Raw genomic sequence first — 18,803 nt, forward strand, 5'->3', positions numbered from 1 at the left:
TACTTATCCTGGTCAACCACTCTTAGGGGGGCTTCTTGGTGGAGTAGTAATGAATTTCTACAGTTCACTTGTCTGCATAGAGGTCGTGCTGTGCCTGGCAGTAGTCTCCACTGCCCTTCAGAAACTCCATAAATGTGTGACCAAGAACACCACAGAACTGCTGTAAAGAGAAGAGAAAAAAAAAAAAACAAAAAAAGAAGCATAATGAGCACAGGTGAAGTGAGATTGTTTTGAAGACACCAAGCATTATAAAATTAAAAATTAAAATCAGGGCAACTAAGCGGTTTCACAAGTTTTTTTTTTTTTAATCCAAGAATCCCATTAACCTTTCTTAGCAAGGATTACTTGAAAATAAATGCATTTAATTAATACAAAGTTTGCATATAGGGTTGTTTCAACACCAGAAATGGAAATGTATTAAAATACCAATTCAAATGTGATAAACATAGCAAGAAGACACCAGATTTCAAGAAACCCTGTATTTATATGAAGCACAGCTTTTCCAGGATACCCATACAACTGTATTTTACATTCTGAATTGGGAGGCATACAACACATACTAAAGTTATACTGACCTTAAGCAGTCCCATGAAGGCAAGGATGAGATTCCTTGTTTGATACTCAAGCTGAGTATCAAGCAATTTCTAGTGTTTAAAAAAAACCTACAAGTCTCTACATAGATGTAAAATCACTTCTTAAAGGCAAAAGACTTACTTTGCATAAGCATCATTAATTAACATACAGAACAGCCAGTTAAAAAAAAAAAAAAGAAAAAATTCACCTAAATCCAGCTGTCTCAAATGGGAGACTGTGGAAGCAAATGCAAGGTCTCTGTGGGCTAACAAAAAACTGTGATCTGAACATTTTTTGAGACTTTCAGGTCACACAGATTTCTGACTAAGGAACATTTCACACACTAAAGGCTGAAGACCCAACCTTCATCTGCCTTTTTACACTATGAATTTATTAATATTCCAAGATAGTGGTCACAGTCTAGCTAAAACCACGTAATATCAGTTCTTTGCCTTCATAAATCTAGTTTCTAGCAAACAAAACCAGTAACTTCACTGTAGCAGTGTTCAGATTTTTTTTTAAACTACAAGCAAGCTCTGTGCATCCATCCACACATATAATCACTGCAAGCGTGCATGAGAAAATAAGAGACATTATTTCAGTGTTCTACACTCAAACCCTCCCATTCAAAAGACTATGAAAGCAGCAGCCTGTGCTGAAAAGCTTTCCAATCATGAGAAAGCAAATTAAGACAACTATACAGTAAGTGCTGGTAATAACCAGTATCTTCGTTCACTTTCCCAAACGGCAGGAAGAAAAAGTGACATGCAAATAAATCATGGTCATTAACTGCCATCTAGGATTTGAAGTTAGTCCAAGATTCCACTACAGGCATTAAACCTTATACTATAAGACTACAGTGAGTCTATCTAACAAAAACTATTATTAAGCAGGAGCCACAAGAGACCAATAGTTTAATAAGTGTTGAGTTTTCTAAGAGGTATAGAATCACAGAATAACTGTTGAAAGGGACCTTTAAAGGTCATCTAGGTACCTTGGCAGTATAAGAGTTCTTAAAGACAACTATAATTTAAAGAATTGCAGCAGTGTTTTTATGTTGTAGACATAGCGTTGCTCCATTCGTAAGTCCAGAGAAGAGGAAGTTCAGTAACAGAGTAGTAGTAACAGAAACGATCAGAATCATTAGGAGATTGGATTGTAACAGATGGGTAGAGCAGCATTGTACAATGTTACAAAAGACCTCTAAAAAAAAAATGTAAACCAAACACATTCAGGTATCCTTTTCATGTTTTTAGATAGCTTCCCTGTGAGAAGTTTTAAGGCTTCAATAAATAAATAAATCAAAAGAAACAAACAAAACCAAAAAAACAACAACAAAACAAACCCCACAACCAAAACCACAGAAAACAAGACAAACAAAAAAAAAAAAACCCACCCCAAAGAAACAAAACCTGCTAACAAATACAAGAAACTAGTAAGACAATTTGATATGCACTAGGCCGCCACCCCAGATAATTACCATATCCATTTCTGTATGGGTTGTAGAATGAAGGTTTTATTTGTGATAGCTTGAGGAACAGTGGGAACTCTAAATGTAAAAGGCATGAAATGAATAAGAAGACCCTCTGAAGCCAAAGGCCAACAGAGTAACAGGAACCAGGATAATTCAGACTCAGACCTCCAAGAATCATGATCTGACACACCAGCCATGCCCTAGCAGAAGGCAGGGGTGTATTAAAAAGACTCCTAGGAGCAGACCTAAGGAACACCTAAAATTGTAACTAAAAAGACCAAAAGTTAGCTTATTTAAAGTCACTTTAAATTAGTTTAAGAAACAGAACAGCGCAGCTTTAAGCAGATAGAGCTGCACAAGGTCTTGTGCTGCTTTTCACATGCTCTGGCAGATCTCATGTTTCTCTCTTCTAAGACTGCTAAGAGGAGCCATGGCCAGTCTTTCCCCCTGGTAGAGTGAAGGTTGTCAGAAACAGAAATGCATGCAAGTGAGCTCAAGGAGACAGAATGAAGTCACTAGGGTAAATAGAAGACCTTTCAATCTGCAAGACAGATTTTTTGGGAGGAAAGAATGTAGAGTAATTGTTAACAGTAAATATGACCCCACACTGAGGAAAGTAGGAAGTAAGATGTAATCAGGATTCATCCAGCCTGGTAAGCATGCTGTCATTAGTACACAATTAGTACTCAGTATGATACCAGACAAACTGATCACAGGGGTAAAGATGAAGACAGGCAGCAAAGCATTAGTCAAGTAATAAATCCTACTTTTTAAACACAGATTGTTAATCATATCTAGAAACTGGGCGCAAAGTTCAAATTCTTACACAAAGTTGAAGCAAGTATATTACACAATATTAAGCTTGAGTTCTCACTGTTTGCCTTGGCAACTACTGCTGCTCCAGTACAAAGAAACAAAGCTCACATTTTCCTTTGATGTGAATGCCACCACTTCTCACCATTTCTAGTCAGAAAGCTCCACATGCAGACCAACTTCTCTGGCCAGCGACACACTGTACTATCCTTAAGACAGCTTTGCTAACCAAGTTTAGTTCTGTTGTGGGAGTCAAATGAAAATTAAAGACAAGTAGTACCCTGGCATACTGTTTGTGCTATGGCACTAAGCCAGAGTAGTATACTTCACCCTTTCGCAAAAAGACTTGGAGGATAAGAAATAAGCTATAAAAAGTGTTGTAGTAATTAAGACCACTTCAGGCTTAGAGAAAACTCAAATTGCATGAGCTAACTTTTGAGAAGCTTGGAAATACACTTTTAAATTACTTTATTGTCTGAGACAGTTAACTAGTTGGTAGGTAAGCTATCCAAAAAGTCAAGATAGTGTATGTAAGTGTAAGGCTGCAGAAGTGAAACTCAAGTGCAGAGTACTGTATGCTTAACAGCAACTCATTGTTTGTACCATCAAGCTGGGTATTCCAGCATATTCCTTTCAGTTTACACGTGTTTTCCTTGAGGAAAATTAACACATCAGGGATTTGTAAATAAAAGCAACTGTTCTTATCAGTAACTGAAAGCCAAACATTTAGGCTGTTAGACCCATCAAAATAAACTTGGAAAACAAAACTAAGGTTAATACACCAGGACCACCTATTAAGAGAAGGTATCCTGTCCAATATGGGATAAAGTAATGTTAATTATGATTGTACCATCTACCATTGTTTATGCTAGGAAAAGTTAAGAGAATTCAAGCAAGAGGAATTCATCTTGAAAAGAAAAGCTTTAATTCATGTCTTTATGGCTGAAAGCTAAAGTATCTGTCTTCACTGACAAGCAGATTCAGTTGCATGTTAATTCTGGGTTTGAAACAATCACTTGTGTCTGGCAAAAACTGCTTATGAAAGTAACAAGTAACTTACTAGACTGTTACTGACAGGTGGAAAGCAGAGAGGTCTAAGGTTATCCTATGCTGTTGACATTCTTGTTCACAACGAGGTAGTATCTTGAGAAGCATGCAAACAAAAGTGCTTGTTTACAGTTACAGGACACTTCACTCAGAAGATGTGCAAGATGGTTCACAGTTGCTCAATCCACCTGCTCATAGACCAGAAACATTTATACCCAGAACCAACCACGTGCTACCACATTCTCTGAAGTCAAAACCTACCACCTGCTCAACTACTGAAACCACAGGATCAGAACTAGAAAGCTAGAACTACATTTCATTATAGTTTGAGAACACCTGCAAGTAAGTTCATTGTTCTACCTTACTACATGACAAAAAGTTACTGAAAGACTGAGGGACAAACACCCCTTTCTCTTACTACCCAAAGCCTAAGTAGCAACTGCTAAGGCAGACAAGAAGTGGGAGGGTAAGGGGTACAAACTGCAGAATCATTACACAAAGTAGAGGCACATCATTAGGTATTGTTGACATGATGGGTCTCCTATCTACTGGGCACACAAATGCCTGTATTAGGATACCCACGGTGATAACACTACCCATTTTGGACCAGAGAAAGTGACCAATGGCCTAAGAAAATACATTCATGTATGACAGAGGGGAGATTCCAAAGGTTTTATCATGTATTTGTTGCAACATGCTCTGTGAAGGATGTTTCTTGCGATTCAAGAATGCAGTTTAGGGGGAAGAAAAAATTATCTCAAGGCTTCCTGCCTAACAAGTCAATAGAGCTTCCAGAGATGATAAAACTGAGGCCATGTGGTTGTGTTTCTAGTTCTGCTTGGACCATGAAAAAAAAAATCCCCAAATGACCAACCTCCACCCTCCCCAACCAACCAACCAAAAAAATCCCACAAAGAAGCTTCAGCAGATATCAGGAAAAAATAATAAATCACAGAAACCATGTCCTTGCCTTGTGAGGCCTCCAGAGTTTCTGAAAACAGAATGTCAAAATGACTTAATGTTGTCACTTCAATAGCAAATGACATAAACCCTGTCATTCTACTCAAGAATTACTCCATTATGTTTAAAGCAGTAAACATGAGAAATTTAGCATATGCATGCAAAGACCATTACTGCTCTATTTTACTGCGTCTAATAAGGGTAAGAGTGCCAAACAAGAAGTTTAATCTGTGTAGAAAACTGTAAGGAGCTACAGATTTACATTTAACACAGAAGTACCTCTTGTATTGACCTGAGTGAGTGAATTTTAGCTGTTTGGGTTTTTTTTTCTTTTTTAGTAAAGTTACTATCTGCTACTTAGATTATTCAGAATTCAGTAATACTCTGATCTGGGTGCTCTGGTTAATCTTTAAGAGAACAAGTGATCACTTATAGACAGCCCACACACTGGGACAGATCCAGCACTCTTACGTGGCATGTATTCTGTCAGAACAGGAAGGTTGCACAAGATAGAAGTTATCGGATAAGGCTAAATGCTATTTATTTACTGCCTGACACATTTAGTTTTGATAAGACAATGACATCCTTCTTTGGCTCCCACTCTGTCACTCATTTTTCTTTCTCACTCTCTTATTTCCTCCCATGGCTGTGCAATTTTGTGCTGCTTCTTTTATATTTCCCCCAAAACAATTCTTTTCCTGTACAACAATTTCAAAACCCTCTGCTGTTTCATCAATGGAATAGTAAGAACTGCCATTTAAAGTGTCACCTTCATGTTTTTTGATTTCACAGTTTTACAAGATTACAAGGAGACAGGGTTCATACATCTGAGTCACTCACTGCTTGGGAAAGACTGCAGATGCCGGAGACATACTGGAAAGTTGTCTACAGCAGTGGTAAGAAACACTAGAATTGCAGGTCCCTCACGCTACAGAGACTGTGCATTTGTCAGTTCGTAACATTTGCTCTGTGCACATCTGGTTATGAGACCACAACCAAGATCTGCACATAACTACCACTAATCCCGCTTCTATTACTGTAGATTACTTGATTCTCATAATGCTTTGTCTTGCTTGCTTCCCCACTTTTGAAGGACTTACTACCACCAGCAAGCCTTGCACTGTTTGTGCACTGCGGTCACAGATGCTAGGCAGCAACTGGCACCAAGACTACCTGGGAGGGGGAAGGGAGAGCAAGGAGTTGGCAAGCAGATGAGGAAAGCAAAAACTTCAGATGCTGAAACCGTGATCCACCGCCGGAAGAAAATGCCTTCCTCGAAAAGCCAGACGGCAAGATCTTAAAAGCAGCTTCGGTCAAAATCTGACCGCGTTTGTGAGCTTCTGAGGGATAATGGCACACTGTTGCAGAAACATCGACTTCAACGTGTACTCGAGTGACTCCTCTGAGGACTTTTCATCCGGCCGAAGAGCCATCTAAAAGCCCGGCCTGAACAAGGCCAGCTGCATACGGGAGTTCGTGCATACCGCACTTCTGCTGCGTAAAACTCATTTCGGAAAGGATTCACGTCCACCCGAGGACGCCGGAGACAAAGCAGCAGCTCGGCCGCCCACGCCCCGGCGGCGGCCGCACACGTGGGGCCACGGCGGGGGGCGAGAACCGGACGCCCCAGCAACCAGCGGCATGGCCCGGCCACGCTCCCCACCGCACCACTGGGCTGGCGGGCAGCCACGGGCAAGCCCTGGCTTGCCCCTTAAGACCCAGGCTCCGGCCGCCCGAGCGTCGCGTCAGCCTTGGGGCGCTGGGCTCCCGGCCTGCCCGTCTCTCCCCGGTGAGGAGCTGGTTTCCCGGCCGTGACACCGCCCCAAGGGCCGGGCCGTCGCCCCAGCTGCAGCGGTCACGGGTTCGCATCACGCTTCGATCAGGCTCCCGACACGGAGCCATCTTGTCCCCCGGAGCCGCCGCCCGGTCCCGGCTTCCTCCCGGCAGGGGGCTCCCGGCTCCCGCCACTGCCTGCCTGACAAAGTCCGGGGGTGCTGGGGCCGCGGCCGCAAGGGCGCTGCCCTTCCCGGCGGCCGCCCGCCCGCCCAGCCCAGCCCGGCCCAGCCCGGCCAGACAGACACCGGCGGGGGAGAATGCCAGGCCGGCGGGAGGGGCCGGCAGCAGCCAGGATCACAAAGCGGCTTTGTGCCCAGGCCGGGCCGCTCGGGAGCTGCGGAGAGGTCGCCCCCTCCTTTTCTCCCGGCAGATAAGAAACGGGCACCGTCAGGAGAGAGAAGTAGCTAAGGGGCGCCAAAAGGGCTGAGCACCCCCGCACCGGGGCTGGCTTCTTCGGCTCTCCTGCAGCCCGCCCGGGAGAAGCCGCAGCCCGGCCCTGCGAGCAGCAGCCCGGAGCCGGCGTGGCCCGGGCGACAGAACAAAGAAACATGGAGGAAACGGGGAAGGCAGAGGGAAAGGGGGATGAGAGGCGCGGTAGCAGGGCACACGCGGGCAGCCTGAGGACCAGACAGCCGGCGGCGCTAGGGGCCGGGGAAGGCGGGCTGAGGGCGCGGACATGCGGGCGACACTCACAGGAATATGGTTACTCATTGAAGACTGTAGCCTGATCATACAGCCGGGGTGCGGGCGCCACCGCCGGGGGCAGGAGGAGCAGAACCAGGAGGACGCGGAGGCACTGGAGGCCGCGGAGCTGCCGGAGGGGGTTCAGCGGCAGAGCGGGGATGGACCATACAGCTGCGGCGGCGGGCGGCTGTGCGGGATGGCGCGGAGCGGACGCGGCTGCACCAGCAGGGACACTCGGCGCCGCCTCCCGCACTGGCGCCCCAGGACCCACCCTCTCTCGTGGACGTCACCGATGGCCGTTTCTCTCGCCCAATTAGAGGCGCCGCCAGCGCGCGGGGGGCGGCAGCGAAGGTGCCGGGGGATGTGGCGCCGGCCGGAGGGGCGGAGATGGGGGGCAGCCGGGAGGCGGAGGCAGCCGGCGAGAACCGGTTAGTGAATGAAGCGGGTGGCGGCAGGGCCGGATGGGGTGTGGCGCGGCGCAGGCAGAGCGGGACACGCCTCTGGGTTGGGGCTGGAGCCGCTCCCCCAGCCGGCAGCTTGGCCTTGAACCACCCGGCGCGGCCTCCGACTCCCCTGGGACGGCGAGTTCTAGACGGTTCCCCGCGCCCTGGGCACAGGGCGGTCGATGGACGCCCCGCAGCTGCTGCGGCTCGCCGGCTGCGGCCAGCCAGTTCCCGGGTTGGGGGGTGCCTGAGGGCGGGGCGCCCGGCGGGCCTGAGAGGCGGAAATGGTGAGGGGGGAAAGGGATGGCGTGTTGCGACACTCCGGCCTCGGAAGCGGACGGTGGTGAAGCAGTCGCGGCTCTGCGTTCTAACCCCTAAGCGCCTTCACGCCCCTGTCGCAAAACCTCTTTTGCGAGTTTGATGCTAACCGGAAGCTCTTAGCGCGTTTTGTCTGCGAATTATTCTGTGCTTTTGAAAAGAAATAAAATCATGGTTTCTGGTTTTATAGGTGGGAGATCGGCCCAGTATGGCAGAAGTGGAGTGGGAAACAATGTGGACTCTCAGCCTTGCGCTGTCTCTCGCCCTGAAGAAGCCCCTTCTCCTCAGACACAGGGTTTACTGACAGGCGGACGGCTCCAGGGTGAAATCCGGCAGTGGGAAACACCTGCGGTGTCACCTCCGTGTGTTAACTGGTGGAGGCATGGGAGTCAGTCCCCAGCCAGATACGGCTGGCCTGGAAAACACCTCAATGTGGGTCAGCGCTAGCTTTATGAAATAACAGGCTATTTTTAGCTTCAGTTAGGCTGATACTGTTCTAGTTACATTTAACTAGTTAACGCCTTTCTTCTGCGTGTTATTTTACTGTCACTCTACCTGTTACAAGGTTCTGCAGAAGTTGTTTTTGGTCTAGAAAATAAATAGCTCAATTCTGAATGTCGGCAGTTTGTGTTGGCTTGTACAAAGCATGGCCAGTTTGTGGTTTTGCCCAAATTGTCTGATTTTGTATAACCTGCAGAGACCATGGCTTGTACAGAGGAGGTTTTCATGGTAATCTACATGAGAGATGTGTTACTCAGTGTCTGTATTATCTTTCATTCCACCTGGCTTCAGGTGAGCATAAGCTAATTTCTGACTGGGAGCTATGTCTCTGCTAGGATAATACATTCGGCTCTTCTGGGTTATAAACTACATCTGGGCTGTATTTATTTACATTTGAGTGTTTTTATTTTCTGTCTGACTCTGGGCTTCTGTCTGATGAACTTGCAGCTGTTTCCACTTCTCCGTGTAAAACTTCTTGAAAATATGCACGGAATCCTACCAAATAATAAGATGATCCCAAGGTTAATGGCTGCTTGGAATAATGCAAGGTTTTTTTGTTGGTGATTACAGTGTTAGGAAGCTTTTTAGGGAAGGAGAAAAAGTCAACACAGCTCCCCTCATCAGTCAAGTTTGAACAGTTTGCTCTGGATAGAGTTCTGAGACAGATCAAACAGTTCTTTACCTGCTTTAATCCACACTGTTGGTTTTTGGTGCTTTTTTTTTTTCCTGCAACAATGCAGGCTTTTGTTTACTTTTCATTGCACATTAAACTGATCGGGATTTTAGGATCAGATTACTTTCTGCTACAATATCCTTTCAATGCTGTAGCACAGTAGGTTGGAAAAAAGAGTCACTGGCAGTTTCTTTGAAACAGTATACTCTTAAGAAGAAAGGATTTAGAAAGCTTTTAGTCTAAACCCATCATTTAGTCTAAAACCATGTGATTTTTTTTTTTTTCTTTTTAATACAAAAGAATGCCTGTGTCATTTTAACTATTTAAGATTAATTTGTATTGTGATAGTTCCTATCTGGACCCCCTAGTTGTGATTAATTATGTCATACTAGTTGGTATTTAAGGTGCAGTTCCTGTGTTTTACACTGTGAGGTGACGAGAGTTACATGGAATGTTACAAGTAGACTACTTTATTGAGTAGTCCACTATTTCATGTATCATAGGACAGAGATATTTATAGGAGTGATAGACAAGAGGATAGTTACAAGGTGCCAGGTACTGAACTGGTGAAACAATGTAAGTTGAGGAGGCAGAAAATAACAGGAAGAGAAAAGGCTCCTGAAGAACTTGAAAGATTAAAAAAAAAATGCTTGTAAAGAGAACTGGGGTGAATTCATAAGTAACTGACATTATTAGTCTGAGGAGCAAAGATGTGGTCATCACCAGTGTTGCGGTATTAGGAAAAATAATACCACTTTTATGATAAGAGACTATAATAGGGTAGAATTTGAATATATTTTTGAAGCAGTGTGAGTGAAAAGTAAAAGTGCCTGAATGTCTAGCCCTTACCTAGTCAACTATAACCAGTATTTTTAGAAAGTTTTAATAGGAAGTCGTGCGTTAAACCAGCGAATTTAAGGAATACCAGTTTCAAAAATCATAATGGTAAGGTATACATTATGATCACTTTTTTTTTGGTTTAGAAAACCTGATGTTTTGTAATCTCTGTTAATTTGATGTTGCCTTATTCTCCGAAGTACAGTAGTGGAAAAGATTCCCTAGTCACTTTCTTTATGTAAAAGTCTATATACTTTATATATGCTCTCTCAGCCATTTTTGTCAAGAAGGGGAATCCTAATGTAGTTACGAAGCAGTTTTTTAAAATTTCTGATCATCTTCATCAACTTTCATGTACTTCCAAAAAATATATTATTGTTTAACTCAAGGCAGAAGTAGAAGTAGTTCTCAGCATGGAGTCACACAGTGTCCATGCATCACTTTGAAGTGGTTTGTATTAATTTCTTGCTAGTACATGTGTTCTGGTTTGAGAATGCCATTCCTATGGGATTTATGAAAGTTAAGCTTTAAAATATTGCTGTTATGTTTGAAGTGTGTATCTATATGTATAAACTAATGTAAATATTATGCAAAGACTAAATAAAAATTCTGATTTTTACTGTGCTTGTTTTTTGCAGACACTTAACTTCCTTAGTCCGTCTAAACAGAAGTCAGTTGCACCCATTTAGATGGGTCTTGTGTATCATAACATGAGGGCAAAAACCCACAAACAATTGTATACTGGAAAGAAATAAAAGAATCTGAATTTGTTAAAGTATCATCTGAATGTAGGTTAACTGTAGTTTCAGTGTGTTTATGTGGACTAATCCTGTTTTAAATCTGAATGTAGTCAGGGGTATTTTATATAGATACTGGTGTCATGTCTATTACTAGTATGGAGTTACGAGTCGTATGGACAAAAATACAGTTTTGAATTGTATTTGAATTTCTGCTGTGCGCCACCTTGTATCTTGTGGTGGTGGGGTTATAACTAGATGACCTTTAAAGTCCATTCTAACCCAAACCATGCTGTGATTCTGTGAATTAACTTACTTAAGGATTTGTTGGTTAGATTTTTGATTGGCTGATATTAACGGTAGCTTTGTGTGGTAAAATTTCTGAAAGCTGTTTATACCCATGTCATGCCAATGTTTAAATAAGTGAGTTGACTATGACTGGGTGTCCTGGGTTCAGCAGTAGCAGTTATTTTTCTCCTCCTTGGTAGCTGGTGTAGTGCAGTGTTTTGACTTTCAGCTTGGGAACAGAGCTGATAACAAGGATGTTTTGGTTTGGCCAAGGACTGTGTGAGCCTCATGCTCTGCCAGGGAGGAGGGGAAGCCAGGAGGAAGCAGAGACAGGACACCTGACCCAAACTGACCAAAGGGGTATTCCATACCACAGCACGTCATGCCCAGGATGTAACGGGGAGTTAGCCGGAAGGGCTGGGAGTCTGCAGGGCTGGAGGAGGTATGGGTCAGAGCTTGGTCGGGCTGGGGGGTTCGAGTTATCAGTCGGCTGGTGGTGAGATGATGTATTCTCTTCCCTTGTTATTTCCTTTATCATTATTATCACTGGTGGTAGCAGTAGTGATTTGTGTTATACCTTAGTTACTAAACTGTTCTTATCTCAACCCGTGGGAGTTGCATTCTTTTCGATTCTCCTCTCCGTCCCTCTGGGAGCAGGGGGAGGGCAAGAAAGGGGGGGAAGTGAGTGAACGAGTTACCTGACTGGGTTTAAACCACGACACTGGGTTAGACTGTTGTCTAACAGAAAACTCATGTGACTAAGCTGATTAAAACAAGAATTAAAGTATAAGAATATACTTAATGCAAATCAACAGTTCTAGGGAAAATTGCTGTTGTAAAGAAAGCTGACTTAATGCTTTGATAAGGTTACAAGATTGGCGTAAAAGTAACTACATAGCTGTAACACTAAATGTTCATGTTTTCAAACAGTTCTATCAAAGGAGTGTAATCAAAGATCACTGAAAAAAACCAAGTGTGACTGATGCAAAGACTGATTAATAGTAAGTAGCAAGGATGTCAGTGTAGTTTTGTCAGTAATCTAGATTTTTTTTTTTTAGTAATTCAGATTCACTTGGAAGTGTAATTTCAGCATAAACACTTGCAAAGTCAAACACCTAGAACCAGGAACACAAGCAAGAATTAGAAATTTTTAAGAATGTTTCTGTTACTCTCAAAAGAGTCCAGGGATTTTAATGTACAAGTAAGCCAATATGAACTCCCAGGGCAGTGCTGTGGTAACAGTAAAAATGATCCTTATGTGATCTTTAGATATATAACCTGAAATTGTGAGGAGTAGAAGGATTTTTATTTATAAATAACATCAATGCTAGCTATTGAAATACCAGGCTGTTGACCACAGCCTACTCAAGTTACCTTATTTACTGTTAGAAAAAAAAAAAACAACTCAACTGTCTTGAATCTCTGTGTGGCATTTTTCATGTGCCCTATTACCTACTCCTTTACATTTACCACTGCTACTCTTAGCACTTTTTCTCCTCACGTTTTGTTTCACCTGGAAATTCTGCTTTTAATGTTTGTAAGCTTCATTAATACTTACAATTTAACCAGCTGCTTCTTTATATTTTTCCAGTGATAATAATTTCTTTGTCTATATAAAATTCTTCTAAATTACTTTGTTTGTTGCTTATGTCAATTTTCACTATGTCAGTTTCATTTCTGTGGCTGGTCTCATTTATTGCCCCCTCTAACATATTTTCTTCTTTATTGTTTGATGGATGTTTTCAGTTGTAGTCTGTTTTCAAACTGCTTAATTTTGATCAGTCCTTTAAAAAGTCTCATGATTGTTAAATGTTAATTTATTTTTCTCCTGTGTCCAGGTTTTGCTCAACTGTGTAGTCAGGAAGCCTGTTCTATTTCCATGGCTTGGACTCGCATGGTTACAGCATGCCTCTGAGCCCTCTGCTGCTGGCATATAGTACCTAAGGAACGCTTCTAGCAAGATTGATGGGACAGACGTGCTCTATGCTACAAGGGGGAGCTGCCCTGCTATGGAAATTTCTGTACAGATGTGCTGAAGATATTTTTGATGTATTTGTGGTTCTGAGTGGAATGAACTGGTTGAAGAGTGGTACACTCTTCATTATTGTGGGAAATCTATGTGTGTTGCTCCAGCACGTTACCAAAATGGAAATATTTTACAGTGGGCTCTTGTTTGTTTGGTTTCTTTGGCCATGCATATTTAGAAAAATAATCAGAATTCATTATGAGGATTTAGCACAGATCCTTTCACCTCTTAGTGTAATAGGGCGCTTTATATAGGAGATGTGGTATGCTAAACATTTCTGGTATAGCATCATGATCTTGGCATAGATCATGTCCATATGCTTTAGTGATGAGTTGTTTTCTATTTTCAGCTCATAAAACTGCTGGGTTTGGAAGAGAAGGCCTTTTCCGTTTCTCTCTGGAACTCTGGTCAGGAACTGGTTAGAGGGAACAGAGAACTACTATCGATACTTCACAAACACCATCAAACATTGTGAAACCCCTTTTCAGTTATTTATTGGGAAAATTCAATGAATTACTCATGTTACTTCTGTCTGTTCAATGGAAGAATTGTCTCAGTAAAGGACTTTCTGCCCAGTATCTGTCAAAACTTTGGAGGTCTCCTAAAGAAGGATTTTGCATGACTGAAAAAGTCATGCTCTTTTTGTTGTAATTGTCACTCAGCAGGTTTAACATTCATGATTGGCAGTTAGGCACCATACAATTCAAATAGATGATATTTAAGTAATACAGGAGTAATCCTAAAGATTAATAGTTTAAAAAAAAATTGCACAGTATTGCTCACGTGTAAGTTTTCTGTTATGCACTTTTACAACATGTCTCCCTATTTACTACTATTGAAATAGATTAGGTCTGTCATTAGGAAGGTTGGGCCCTTTGATTTCATTTAAGTTAGGTTTTCTACAGTGACTCTTTTTGGAACAGTCCAGTGGTCTGACATTCTGGATATGTCATGGCATTTATCTCGGCAAGCTTTTGTGCTGACAGCCTGGGAATATTTTCTCAAGACAGGTTAGGGGAGCAAATCAGAGCCTAGCCATAGAGATGACAGGTAGAGCTTTTGGTGCTTATAGTTCTTCATATTTGATATGACCATGTATGTAATAAATTGTAGCATAAAGATCCTATACAGCTGCTGTTACAAAACTGCAATCTAATTCTGATTTTTTTTGTTAATGTCTTTCAACAGTGCTACACATGAAGGCTGCTAGACTGGTACTTTAATAATAATATCTTTGACATTTAATGGCAATTACAAGATGTACTACAATTGCAAGGACTGATAACTATTCCCTTTTAATTGTTTTTTTTATGAATGTGAAAATTCATTTACATTCTTGGTCTAAAATGTTAACTACATTTTGTTGCCTGGTGTTACTGCTGCAGCCAGAGCTAAACAGTGATCTCTGCTGAGTCTCTTCAGATTACTGCAGCCATCAGTCAGTTACTGCCTGTTCATCATCCTCTCCACACTGCTCCTGATTTTTCTTCTCTGTTGCTAGGGAGGAATGTTCATTGATTTTTCTGTTTGGCTTTGTTTTTGGTTTTTGTTGTTTTTTTGTTTTTTTGTTGTTGTTGTTGTTGTTTTTTGTTGTACAGCAAAATATCATCAAATTACCAACACAGGAAAGCTTTATAGGTCCACTTATATAACTCAAGTCTATTCTTCTGTCAACTGATCCGCTGCACTGTCAATTTTTAATTTGTTGGCATTTCATTATTGTTGCAAATTGTTGCCTTTGATTTTAATTCTGAGATTGAAAGATAGAAGGCAAAGCTTGGTAACACAAGCTCTGCTGCAGTTCTATTACATCTTTAGATGCAAGCTTATACCATTAAATTGCAATTAAAATTATTCTGCAAGAAGGAAATTTAGACCATGTCATAGAAAATGTGAAAAGTGTTTACTGATGTTCAGATGGCACCTCCTGTGTTTCAGTTTGTGAAACTGGGTCTGCCACTGGGCACCACTGAAAAGAGCCAGTCTCCATTTTTCTTTTTGCTCTCCTTTCAGGTATTTATATGCATTGATGAGATTTCCCAGAACCTTCTCTTCTCCAGTTTGCTCAGCCTGGCCTCATATGAGAGATGCTCCAATACCTGAACTCTGATTCGCTCCTATGTATCCGCTCCATGCACTCCAGCTGCTCTTTCACATAAAGGGGAATTCCCCCTCCTTCTTAGGTCTTCCTAGCCTGTCCTTTCTGAAGATCTGGTATCCCTTCATTCCATATGCCTCCTCAGTATTCAAATGCCTAATTTTTTTTAATTGGTGAAATTATAGGATTAGCAAGAAATGTATGACTGTGCAACAGCACACCGTTTCTGATGTCAAATTCTGGTATTTCCACATCTGTCTAATTATAGTCCTATTTGTAGTACTTCTTAGCTTTGTGTTAGTATTTATTCATGCTAAAGTACACACTTTCAGTGAGTCAAACTGTAATGTTTAAAATTAGTGGCTATAAATATTAAAAATACTTTCCCCCTTTTAACTCTAATGGCAGATAATGTGTCAAGCAAGAATAAATCTGAAAGTAAAGGGTGAATTCTAAAATTACATTGTGATACCCTGAATACCTCTGATGTTTACTGTCCTATAACATTTAATAACAGTCATATGAAAACAATAACCATACTGAAGTGAAGCATCTTTGCATTAGAAGTCTCCCTAACAACCTGTGATAGGAAGACCGCCTTTGTGTCTGTTGAAACTGTAGATTTTATGTGAGGTTGAGTGCCATGTCAAAAGTGATACGCCAAGTCTTGCCAATCTAGAATGACATGGACTTTCCTTACCAGTGGCTTTAGCATATCGATCATCTGATAAAACGTACCCTATTATTACCTAAAACCATGTAGGCTTAGTTCTAAACAGTATCTGTTCCCATACTCTGCCTGATATTTTACTTTGAGGTGTGCTACATACCAAAAGACTTTAATCCACTTAATTTGTGGAAACTGATAAAATTGCAGCACAATCAGATATGTTTATTGATAAATATATTCAGTTAGGTGACACAGTACATCAAGTATTTCACAGGACATGATTTTCTACCTTTCTTCTGCAATATTTCAATACATTCTCTTATCACCCCAACATTAAATAGTGATACTGTATTTAAAATATGAGTTAAGATGACATGTACAGTACTTGCAAGCCCTAAGAACATACCTCAATGTTTCAAATTATTCAGTTGAATCTAAATTTCTTACATTTCAAGTGAATTTATAGTCTTTAAACCTGTGGGAGGAATTTCTGCTTTTGCTAAGATTAAAACCAGTCTGATCCCTTCTGAAGGATAGATGATCAGAATAAAATGGAGCTAGCTAAGAACCTCAGGAAGTCATCCAGTTCATTTTGCTGTCACAAAAAGTTATGGGTCAGTATGTGTCATTCCTGACAGATGCTTTTCTCACCTGTCCTGGCTGTGTTCCAATAGTTGGCATACTACAACCTCTTCAACATCTGTTTCAGTTTTTTGTTATCCCTACCTTAAAATCATTTAGAAACCATGAGGAACAGAAACCATCATAGTTTCATTTTTACAGCATTATGCACTTTTAAGAAAAACAAAATAAACGGAGGGCCTCACATGCTTTCCAAATACAACTGTGTTGTGGTATCTGCCTAATACTGCAAGGTCAAAGGCACTTGTTAAGGACTACAGGACTGCAAATGTAATCCTCTTTTCCACCTTCTGGGATTTGAGCCTGTATCTCTCAGAAGACTCCCTTAATCCTGAGACTGTACTGCATCTTCAGTCTATAGTGAGTGACTATAGCCTCTCGATCTCTCCTGTTACTCTTCTACTCTCTAACAAGATGTAAAAATCCTTGCTGAACACATGTGCCATACCTGTTAGTTGTCTACCTTCTTACTGTTTTGGTCTCTGACTCACTGATTATTTATGCTTTATATCCATAGTCAATGGTATCATTGGTGGCCCAGGTAGATCTGGGATAGACAGTGATTAAAGAAACAGGATTTTAAGTTAGGTTTATTTCTTTCTGGATAATTGTTTAAACAGAAGTCTCAAGGTTTCCACGATAATGCGCATACGTTTAACAACTAGTAATTTATGTCTTATTGCTGGATCTAGAAGAGCAAGGAGGTACAGGGTATTTCAGTTATATTTTAAGCAATTCAGCATAATAAGACTGAAAACTAAAAGGCTGGCAATGAGATTAATGTCAGTTTAGAAGGGACAAATCCCTAGATTGTAGGATTAATAAAGCTCTGTGCTGCAAATATACCTCAGCTGAACTATGGGCATAACTTTAGTTAATGTGACACAAAAAGAATTCTGGATTCTGGTTACTGCTTTCTGGTTGGGTGCATTCAGCCAAATTGAAACCTTGTCTTCTGCTGCTTATATAAAAGGTACAATAGCTCAGTCTTTAAACATCCATTTAAAAATACAGTTTCAACCATACATCATGTTAAAAAATAGATTTCAGGTATGTATTTCAACAAAGTTTACATTTTTAATGCCTTTTAACATGAAATATAGACCTTAGGAGGCACCATTTTCCACCCATTTTGATGTCCATAATAAATGGTATTTGCTGATTATCAATGTCAAAGATCTCCCTGTAAGTTGAGAGGGAGGTACAATAATCCAAAATGAATTTTACTTGATTTCATTGGACAAAATATATGGTAACTTCTGATTTCGTATTAAGTCCTTTCTAAATTCGAAATCTAATTGTTTAAGAATGTTTAAACTAAGTATTGAAAGTTGCATTAATGCTCTTAATGGCTCTTTGTCAAAGTTGTTGTTCTGGACTAAATGGTGTAAGGAAGATTTTGCTGATGCCCTCCTTCCTGTGGGTAGTAGTCATCTGGTTAAAAACAGAGACTTGCTGAGTAGGTACCTCGGTTTTCAGTGAATATTTCCCTAACTTATATGGCCTGAAACAGATACTTTAAAATGCATTTCCAAATGTAGTTAAATATTTGAAATATTCTTTTTTCCTAGTTTACATTTAATTTTTTTTTTTTTCCCTCTAGATCCGTCTTCATTTGCATTCACTGTTTTGCTGTTGCTTCAGCTCTGGACAATAGAAGAAATTTAATACTTCACAGCACTTTGGTCACAGCTTTTGTCATTTTCTAGAGCAACTAATGGACCATCTGCCTAAAGCATTGATGGAGTTCTATAGGTTTAGTTTCTTCTGAAATTAAGCAAACCAGTTCCCTTAGTCTTTTGCTCCAGAGTACATATTTTGCTCCTTATCCTGTTCCATCCAGTTAGTCCAACTCCTTTGAAGTTAGATGCCTGAAACAGGATGCAGTACTCAATTTAATATCTATCCATGTCAGTGGGAGTAGAAACACTACTTCACTGTGTTGTCTGCAACACTGTTCATGCATCCCAGTATGGCTTGCGTTTTCACAGCAGTAAGACAGTGTTGATTCACCCTAGCTTACAAACCACAGTGACTCCCAGATTCTTTTTCAAAGAATTTCTGTGTAGTCATCTTGCAGTTGTACTTTCGCTAGCCCCTAAAGAGAATTTTGTTAAGCATGACAATTCTAGTTCTGTCATTCAATCTGCTTATGTATGCTCCAAAACATAATATAAAATACA

The 18,803-nt window shown here is 41.2% G+C and overlaps 2 protein-coding genes across 5 annotated transcripts; one reads left to right on the plus strand and one right to left on the minus strand.

The window, feature by feature from the left end:
- Positions 1 to 7,435, minus strand: LOC134167451 (uncharacterized). Its single transcript, XM_062626119.1, has 2 exons — positions 7,397 to 7,435; positions 1 to 160 (listed from the first exon to the last, which is right to left on the minus strand). Exons 1-2 carry the CDS (start codon positions 7,433 to 7,435, stop codon positions 65 to 67), a joined length of 135 nt encoding a protein of 44 aa, XP_062482103.1. The 3' UTR covers positions 1 to 64.
- LOC134167449 (uncharacterized) lies at positions 6,742 to 14,355 on the plus strand. 4 transcript variants are annotated; one of them, XM_062626115.1, is made up of 3 exons: positions 6,742 to 7,815; positions 8,339 to 8,584; positions 13,023 to 14,355. In XM_062626115.1, exons 1-3 carry the CDS (start codon positions 7,380 to 7,382, stop codon positions 13,097 to 13,099), a joined length of 759 nt encoding a protein of 252 aa, XP_062482099.1. In that variant the 5' UTR covers positions 6,742 to 7,379; the 3' UTR covers positions 13,100 to 14,355. The 4 variants fall into 4 exon arrangements, 2 of the variants coding, with proteins under 2 accessions (XP_062482099.1, XP_062482100.1); XM_062626116.1 differs by lacking the exon at positions 13,023 to 14,355 and adding an exon at positions 10,798 to 10,937 and having other exon boundaries at positions 7,365 to 7,815; XR_009966185.1 differs by lacking the exons at positions 6,742 to 7,815; positions 13,023 to 14,355 and adding an exon at positions 7,917 to 8,117 and having other exon boundaries at positions 8,339 to 9,169.
- Positions 14,356 to 18,803: the final 4,448 nt, after the last annotated feature.

This window comes from Pezoporus occidentalis, unplaced genomic scaffold (assembly GCF_034315485.1).
Source record: "Pezoporus occidentalis ecotype Australia unplaced genomic scaffold, CSIRO_AGI_Poc_V1 ctg29, whole genome shotgun sequence".
Classification (NCBI taxonomy): domain Eukaryota; kingdom Metazoa; phylum Chordata; class Aves; order Psittaciformes; family Psittacidae; genus Pezoporus; species Pezoporus occidentalis.

What these genes read in the sequence shown, in the direction of transcription:
- LOC134167449 (XM_062626115.1), top strand. Translation starts at nt 7,380, where the DNA reads ATGCGGGCGACACTCACAGGAATATGGTTACTCATTGAAGACTGTAGC. An exon ending in GAGGCAGCCGGCGAGAACCG is followed by an intron (nt 7,816 to 8,338) that starts GTTAGTGAATGA and finishes CTGGTTTTATAG; the next exon opens with GTGGGAGATCGGCCCAGTAT. An exon ending in TGGAAAACACCTCAATGTGG is followed by an intron (nt 8,585 to 13,022) that starts GTCAGCGCTAGC and finishes TCCTGTGTCCAG; the next exon opens with GTTTTGCTCAACTGTGTAGT.
- LOC134167451 (XM_062626119.1), bottom strand. Translation starts at nt 7,435, where the DNA reads ATGATCAGGCTACAGTCTTCAATGAGTAACCATATTCCT. An exon ending in CAATGAGTAACCATATTCCT is followed by an intron (nt 161 to 7,396) that starts GTGAGTGTCGCC and finishes TTCTCTTTACAG; the next exon opens with CAGTTCTGTGGTGTTCTTGG.